Source organism: Monopterus albus, unplaced genomic scaffold, assembly GCF_001952655.1.
Source record: "Monopterus albus unplaced genomic scaffold, M_albus_1.0 scaffold122.1, whole genome shotgun sequence".
In the NCBI taxonomy this organism is placed as follows: Eukaryota; Metazoa; Chordata; class Actinopteri; order Synbranchiformes; family Synbranchidae; genus Monopterus; species Monopterus albus.
Window position 1 is genome coordinate 1,276,905 of NW_018128002.1, and position 8,863 is coordinate 1,285,767.

Below are 8,863 nucleotides of genomic sequence, written 5' to 3' on the forward strand. Positions count from 1 at the left end.
GTCGATGATTGTCTTCTGGACAACTGTCAGATCAGCAGTCTTCCCCATGATTGTGTAGCCTAGTGAACCAAACTGAGTGACCATTTTGAAGGCTCAGGACACTTTTGCAGGTGTTTTGAGTTGACTAGCTGAGTGACATGTCACCATATTCTAATTTATTGAGATAGTGAATTGGTGGGTTTTTGTTAAATGTGGGCCAAAATCATCACAATTAAAAGACGCAATGGCTTAAACTACTTCAGTCTGTGTGTACTTAATTTATATAATACACGAGTTTCACTATTTGAGTTGAATTACTGAAATAAATGGACTTTTCCACGATATTCTAATTTATTGAGATGCACCTGTATACCTGAGCAGGTGACAGTCTAATGTTACACAGCATTTTACACTTGTTATTTTGCTTTACCCAGTGAAGCAGTAAAATAAATGATACCTCCAGAACAGTTCTGTCACTTGTACACTGTTGTTACTGGTGTGTATTCTTACCCAGCACTGTGTAGGACTCTGCTGTGAACCTGTCTCTGCCTGGTCGGGCTGTCGGTGCTCTCTTGGGAGACATGAGGGCCGACCTGATTACAATCAAGACAAGCAGTAGACGTTCTCAAAGATCCATATTTCTGAGATGTTTCAATAATGGCAGAAAGTGACATGACCATGGGCCTGGTGTCCCATGCACCCCATTTATAGTCAAAAGTCAGGTTTAAAGATATTGAAATTCATACAAACCTGGCTGGGGAGTGCATCGGGGAGCTGGTTCGGTTCTTCTCCTTGCGGATGTCCTGTATCTTTCCTCCGCTGCTGTCCCACTCCACACTCAAGTCCTCCACCTTCAGGTTCTGGTGGGCTGAGGCAGCGTCCAGTTTGAAGGTGAAGGCTGGAAACAGAACAGGAGGACTTTTTTCTATTAACACACAAAAAATTTGTTACACATGACACAACCCAATATTCACATTCCTGTCAACAAAGAACCTGAAAGAGAATAAAACTTTTTATGATTTATTTTTTTTTGCTCACAGTTAAATACACCTTCACAAACCTGCTATCAAAACACACTAATAAGTAATTTCCCACTGCTGTATATTCTCACCATGGGTTTCTAACGTTACCGGCTCAGAGAACTCTCCTGCCACGGCCTTGTTACATGCCCTCACTCTGAAAGTCATGTACCTGGTGTCAAAGCGCAGACCTGATAATTAAAACACAAGCATTCTTTATGAGTCAGCTTCAAAGTTCAGACAACAAATGCCAAACATCTCACAGTCCTCCTCTTACCCGTGAGAGTGTGCACCATCTCTCGTATGCCCTCCACCACCATCCAGGGGTAGTCCTCTCTGATGCGGGGTGGACCCTCATGGTTTGTGCGTCGATGTTCCAATATGTAGTGGTCTATCTTGCTGTCAGGCTCCAGTAAGGTCCAAACTACGGTTACTGTGTTGTCACACACTTGGCACTCCGAGACCTGGATCTCTGGTGTGGCAGGAACTGAGTGTGGGAGAGAAGAAACAGCTCTTCTGTTACAAGGAACATCTGGAATCAGTTTCCATGAGTGTAACAAATGCTCATTTTCTATTCCACAACTGGTACACATGCTAGGTGAAATACTCATTAAAGAGCAGATTTAAAAATGCTTTTCAGAACTTTTCTATACTGCTGCTTTCCCTCTCCATCTATTGTTACCATTGTAACAGTACACCTGCTTCCCTTTTTCACATACACCTGTTGTGTACATGAAAAACTGAATAGATAATTGAATGCACAGAACAGCGAAGCATCTGTATTGTCTGACTTTTTCCACTTGATGGCAGAAAAACTCAAACAACCTGATAAGCACATGGACTAATATGTTATTCATCATCACCGCAGAAGTTGTTGTGGCTAAGGTGTTAGCTAACAACTTTCATTTACACACCAAGCAGACTCTTAACATCACTGACATTCATTTGGAGTCATGTTTCTGGCCACTGGGTTAAACCCAAGTCCAATATTCACTCTCCACCAGTTTTAGACAGGTGGAGAGTGACAGGTGAATAGCATATCTCAGTGTTTTTTTTGGATTATATTATAATTTAATTATTATCAGTTTCTTAGATGAGCAAACAGTGTATTTAATATTAGAAGCATGAAATACGCCAGAAACACTCAAGTTCAAGTGCCCCAGAACTGTACTTAATTACAGTACTGTTGTAATGCACTTAGTTACATGACACTGCTTATGTAGCCACCACTGCAACTACTCTTTTTACATCTCTGATTATATTAAAAGGGAAGCAGACCTGGGAGAAACTTGAGGCCCTGCAACATCTCCCTCTCCTGGCTGAAATCCACAATCAAGTGACTCATGTTGTCACTGGCTTTCACCTTCAGGGAGAGACGAAAGGCTGGAGCCATTGTCACGCTGCGGACAAAGAGACACACAGACACGGGGTGGGTGGAAAGTGGAAACAAGCATGAACCATTATTTAACTGAGACCGGGGGGGCGACTAGTGCAGCTCACTAAGAAAAGGCCACTAACTAACTGCACATCTGTTTCATGTTTTAACGCATGCATGCTACATCATGAGATGGAACTCTGGCTACGGGAGACTATGACAAAAGGAAAGCAATGGATGGCTGAGTACTATACCTATCCTTAATGTCTTTGGCCGCCTGGAGAGGAGAAGCAGAGAGGGAAAGGAAAAAGGAGAAAGGAGAAAGATGAGAGGAGATATGGAGCGAAGAGAAAACTGAGTTGTAGCCCATCATGTCATCATTCAACACAAAGCTGTCGCAGGTAGCAGTGTTAAAGTAACTGGTAGTATAACACCACAAGAAGGAAGCTGAAATCATAGTAAAGTGCATCATTAATCATTAGAAACTGTTATAAACAGCAAGCAGGGACAACATAACAGTGCAGTAGTGTTATAGCAGCAAAGGAGACAGCCAGATACCTGAGTGAAGCCATCTGTCTCAGAGGAACACAGCGTCTGGTTGGCCACCTCCAGCAGCTCCTCCGAGCTCTCCAGGGCTTTGGAACAGGCACTGAGCTGACTCTGAGACAAATGCCAAGTCAAACAGACTAAATCTGATAACTCTCACACATTCAACTTCAACATAACAGCACTACTGTGCTCTCTGCCGAAGCTGTGGAGCCTGCTGCATCATTTCATCAGACCAAGAGCAATTTTACAATTTTCATTTGGTGAAACAAGTCTATTGCATTAATTTGATAAATATCTGAGTCATGACCTAGCATTTAATTACTCTTTTTCTTATCTAAAGAATACATTTACCCAATCAACTGTCAATTCTTTTTTTAAATAAATACTTTTTGTCAAATTAAAATTAACTAACAATTATTTTCAATAGCTATTTAATGTGCTAATTAATCCATTGATTACTTTCTGATGTTTTGTCGACCAGTGTATAAATGAGCAAGCAAATGATTGTAATAACATTTGGAAGCACAAGGTGACAACAGCAAATATCTGGTTTTGCCTGATCATCAGTTTAAAAGTAAAAGATTTTCATGTATAAATAGAACAATCAAATGATTTGCTTGAAAATGGCTTAAATCAAATTTTTTTAACTAACTTGCTGCAGGTCCAGTCTCACTCTCACACAATATATAGCATTGTATTGTTTTACACCAATCTGTTTTATTACTTTATATAAACATTGTGGTAATTTTATTTAGATTCTTAGATTTTTTGTGAATATTATGCAAAACATTTTTCATTCATTTGTTCATGCAAAAAACAAAGTTGGTGACATTTGCAGTTTTCTCTCCTATGGCCAGTTTTTAGTTGCATCTTTAATAACACCTTTTTAGTTTTTAGTCAGACATTAAAGGATCAGGTATCTGTGTTTTTATGGGGTGAATTCAAAGCAAAGCTGCATTATTCATCTGATGAACAAGATACAGTCACAAGAAAAAAGTAAAAGTAAAGGCACTGTTTGCAGTTTCCTGGTTTTCTGCATAAACTAGTCATGAAATGTGATCAGATCTTCACCAAAGTCACAAATATCAACAAACATAATATTTTTAAGCTGATAAAACACAAACAGTCATGATCTTTCATGTTTTTATTGAGCACACCCATTAAACATACAAAATGATGGTGAAAAAAGTGGCTGAACCACCTCTCTTTTTACATCATATGTAGCGCTGTGTGTTCTTCCCAAACAATTCTACCTTCACCTCATCCGTCCACAGCAGTGTTGTGGGGTGTCAAGGTGGTCTTTGGCAAATTTCAGGCATGCTACAATGTTGTTTTTAGGGAGCAATGGCTTCCACCATGGTGCCCTGTTATGCCTGTTCAATATTTTGCATATGGTTGACTCATGAACAGAGATGTTAACCAACTCCAGTGAACCCTTCAAGTCTTTAGCTGTTACTCTAGGGGTCTTTTTTACCTCACTGATTGTTCTGCGTTGTGCCTTGGGACTGATCTTGGCTGGGTGCCCACAGTACCAGATCATCTCTATTTAAAGACACTGTGTCTAACTGTGGACTGATGAAACTCTAAAGTCTTTGAGACGACTCTGTAACTCTTTCCAGCTACATGCAAATCAACAACTATTGATCGAAGGTCTTCTACCATGGCTCACATCAGCTGACACTGTTGGAGTGTTTTTATAAGTCAAGGTAGTTCTAAACCACACCTCCATTCTCATTTCATTGATTGGACCCCAGGTTTGTTAACACCTTGACTCCAGTTGTTTAGTGACACCAGAAGCCTAGCATTGCCATTACTTTTTCCACCATTACTTTGCATCTCTAATGGGTGTGTTCACTAAAGCCATGAAAGATCATGACTGTTTGTGTTTTATCAGTTTAGAAATATTGCCTTTGTCGATAGACCTGGATGAAGATCAGATCACATTTCATGACCAATTTATGCAGAAAACCAGGAAATTGCAAACAGCGCCATTACTTTTTCTTGTGACTGTATGAGAATACACAGAGACATAATGTCACAAAATGTGAGGCAGAATTTCTTCACATTTACTTGCCAAAAAAACTACAGATGGTTTTGTTAAGATTTGAAAAGTCTTTCTCAAATATTAAAGAGGCCTGGATACAGTACACTATGCAAATGATGGAGGTTCATGCTTACAGTAAATGCAGTTTATTTATTATAATTTTGAGACTGAAGAGATGCAGACAACTGCAGTAGGTACCTGGAGCTCATATGTGCGGCTGGCTCTCTCCTGCTTGATGCGTGTCAACATATTTTCCTTCATCTCATCCAGAACAGAGTGGAGGGAGCTGAACTCAGACTCCAGGTCTTCCTGCACTCGGTTGGAGTTCACCTGATGTCACAGTAAAAATGACTAGTACATGGTAGAAGACTTGTCACCTGGACAAGTCACATGAACACACTGACAGAGGAAAAACAGGCAAAATTCAGCAAGTTCAGCATTGTGCGTTTTTTTTTTTTTTACCTCTAAGTTGTCAAGGCTCTGTTTGAGAGCGCAGATGAAGTTTGAAATCTCCTCATTCTTCATGGCCAGTGTGTTGGTGATCCTACTGAGAGCTTCCTAAATAAACAGATTCAACATTTTGTTAAGCCTGAAATTTTACAAAATCTTCTAAGCCTACAAAGTGGCCACAAAGCACAGAGGGCTGAATGACTGCAGTGCCCTTCCAACCAAGCACTACACAAGCTCACTACAGTGACTGGGTGAGGACACAAGCAGCTTTGGGCTTAGAGCTGCCTTAAACATTTGTTCTTCACATCTAATCAGAGGACTAGCCTCGGTGCGAAGGGAGGAGGACACTTTACGAGCGGAAGGATACGCAATCATAATTTAATAATTCAGCTCCACAACCACTGAACAGCTGACTACAAAGGGACTGAACACACTGGGGTCGATTGCTGTCCGATCTGTGACCATTCATACTGGATGTTTGTTGCTGCATAGATAGCAAAGTTAAAATTAATGGCGTCAACAAGACAAACCTCAACTTCAACGGGACAAACAGCGATAAAGCCAAATAACACCAATGTGAAACACGAGCCTGTGCCGCATCCACAAGCTCCCAGCGTCTCAGCTTCTCCCCTCCTTCCTTTGTACACTACGCCCTGAAACGGCTTCCCCATCAGAGACACCTGTTCTTCCGGATTCGTCTCACCTTCTGGTCCCCCATTTCACCGCCCAGATGAACCGGCACCGCTGAGCCGCAAACACCGGTGGTATTCCTCCTCCGTGTCCCGGTTTTAATTTATGAGCACAGCTGAGATGTTACTGATGCTACCGGAGTGCAACGCATCTTCGACCTCACACCAACAACGCCTTTGGGCCGGAGTTCGGTAAGCGCATGCGGCAGAGGAGGATTCTGGGTAGTGATGTTTCTGCTACCTCTATATGCATACAGTGTACATACAGTGGTTATATTAAATTCAAATTCAAATTTTATTTGTATAGCGCCAAATCACAACAAAAGTCATCTCAGGATATTTTACAAAGTAAGGTCTAGACCATACTATTATCACATATTATTATAGAGGAAATCCAACAAATCCCCCTTGAGCAAGCACTTGGTGACAGTGGGGAGGAAAAACTCCCTTTAACAGAAGAAACCTCTGACAGACCCCGGCTCTTGGTGGGCGGCCTTCTGCCTCGACCGGTTGGGATGAGTGGATAGAGGAGAGACAAAAGAAGAAAAGCAACAAGACACAACAATCAAACACTGGTCAGGTTGATGTGGCTGGTGACTGCTCGTCAGAGACATAAAGCTCCAGGGCCAGGGCAACCTGCAGAAAGGTACAGGGAGAGAGAGAGGACACACTACAGGAGAGAGGAGACACAAAGTTAGTAATGTGTAATGGTGGTATATAGAAGCATAGGGAGAGAGAGGAGAGGAGAGGAGAGGGGAGGGAAGGAGAGAAACAGCATAACTAACATTGCCTCATATTAAAACTATGACTTGTTTTGATTGTTCCTTGTCATGTTAAGATGTCTGTTATTCTGTAAAAATCTGTCATAAACATTTACTGTTGATTTTGTCCTCGCTTCATCACCTTTGCTTGTGATATGAATGTGATAGATAATGGACCAGGACAGTATCTATCCAGAAGCCAATAAACCCTAGATAACTTTACTTCCCTGTTCATACATCAGTATTTGCACCCACTCTCCCCCCAGCAGTAAAGTTGTGATGAGACCTATTCTAGCCTACTTTATAGGTAGGTAGGTACTTTATTGATCCCTCAATGGGGAAGTTTCAGTGTTTCAGCAGCAATGGAGAACAAACAACATAACACCATGAGAACAAACACTGCACACACATCCTGATAAATAAATTCCAAGTACTCAAAAATAGACAGAATCAAGTATTTGAATACTTCATTTTGACACCATTTTAGAGGGAAATACTGTACTTCTTACTCCACTGCATTTATCTAACAGATATATTTACTGTTTACTTTTCAGATAAATCTTGTACATGAAAAACATATGGTAAGCTTATAAAATACAACATTTCTAACGATTAAACTACTAACTTCCAACCTTTTTGGCTTGTGACATATTATACAAAAGGTCAGTGTCTTTGTAGGGCCACATTTCAGATGTCTGTGAACTGCTAGCAGATCAAACAACTAAATATTCTTCTACATTTGTTAGATGGTTTATTTAAAAACCTCTTTGAGGCCCAACATTTAAGGTTTGGAACCGCTGCACTAAACAACCTAATGAGCTGTATGCACTGTATATAAAGTACTTCATACTAGCTCCACCAAGACCAGTAATAAAATGTTGCTTAATCACTGATGTGTCAGTAACAGTCACATTTGAATATTTATATTATTCACAGGGGCTATTCTGGAGAAACAATGCTTTTGCTTTTGATGCTTTAATCAATTTTTACTTTTTAGTTTACTTTATACTCATGCGTAACTGAAATTTTAAAAGCATGTAAAAATGCACATTTGTTGAAGTATTGCTACTTTTACTACTTAAGTAAAAGATCTCAGTACTTCTTCCAACACATTCAGTCAACAGTTAGTCAAGCACTTTTAATTTCTGATCCGACATTTTATGAACATGCATAACATGTTATATTGCCATGATTGTTGGCAAATGTTTTAAAAATGCTACTTTAAATAAATGGAATAACTTTATCTTGTATATTTCCTATAAAATAATATCGTGAGACCACTAATATAGAGTACGGTAACAAATTCTTAGTCCAAGAGGGATGATAGGGTCCAAGAGGGTCCTTTGACGGACTGCTGTTTCCTGTGGTAAACCGTACTCATTTCCTGTTTTCTGTATTTGCACTGCATTGTGCTTGCTTCCAAATTGTTTAGGAATTAAACTCACTATTTTCTAGGTTCATCTGAATTTTTGAGTGACAACATACGCTTGCACCACTTAAAGCACTTGTTTTGCAGAAGTTCTTGCTAACTACCAAATTTAACTTGCTACTTTAGGTCGGCTAGTTTAGAAGCTAGCTAAGCTAGTAGCTTAATCGAGAGCAATGGCTTCCCCCTCTTCATCTCCTCCTTTCTCTTGTTCGGAGTGTCGCATGTTCAGTTATTCCTCTGCCTCCTTTAGTGATAATGGTACTTGTAATAAATGTCAGATGCTAGCAGCATTGGAGGCGAGGCTCACAGACTTAGAAGCGCGTCTCCACACTAGGGAGAATAGGCCATCTACCTATGCCCACGTAGCCGGTGTGGAGCGTCCTAGACGTAGCTTAGCCCAAGCTAGCCGCCCCCCACAGCTGCCCGAGCAGCCGGGATCTCAGACAGGTGGCTGGGTGACAGTTCGCAAGAGTCGTAGCTCCAAACGAATGTCCACGGAGCATCACCTGCCTGTTCACGTTTCAAATCGATTTCCCCCACTCAGCGACACACCCGCTGAGAAAACAAC

At 40.8% G+C, this 8,863-nt stretch overlaps 1 protein-coding gene across 3 annotated transcripts in view; it reads right to left on the bottom strand.

Moving 5' to 3' along the window:
* The window catches only part of fsd1 (fibronectin type III and SPRY domain containing 1), a 10,000-nt gene extending 3,650 nt beyond the window's left edge, over nt 1-6,350 (bottom strand). The window contains exons 1-10 of one of the 3 annotated variants that reach the window (XM_020612299.1): nt 6,120-6,350; nt 5,429-5,524; nt 5,165-5,296; nt 2,932-3,033; nt 2,628-2,650; nt 2,277-2,398; nt 1,276-1,485; nt 1,091-1,189; nt 730-877; nt 490-572 (exon numbers count right to left, since the gene is read on the bottom strand). In XM_020612299.1, coding sequence (XP_020467955.1) covers nt 490-572; nt 730-877; nt 1,091-1,189; nt 1,276-1,485; nt 2,277-2,398; nt 2,628-2,650; nt 2,932-3,033; nt 5,165-5,296; nt 5,429-5,524; nt 6,120-6,134 — 1,030 coding nt within the window. In that variant the 5' untranslated portion in view covers nt 6,135-6,350. The other 2 variants (XM_020612298.1, XM_020612300.1) reach the window with 2 other exon arrangements.
* Between the last annotated feature and the right edge of the window lie 2,513 nt (nt 6,351-8,863).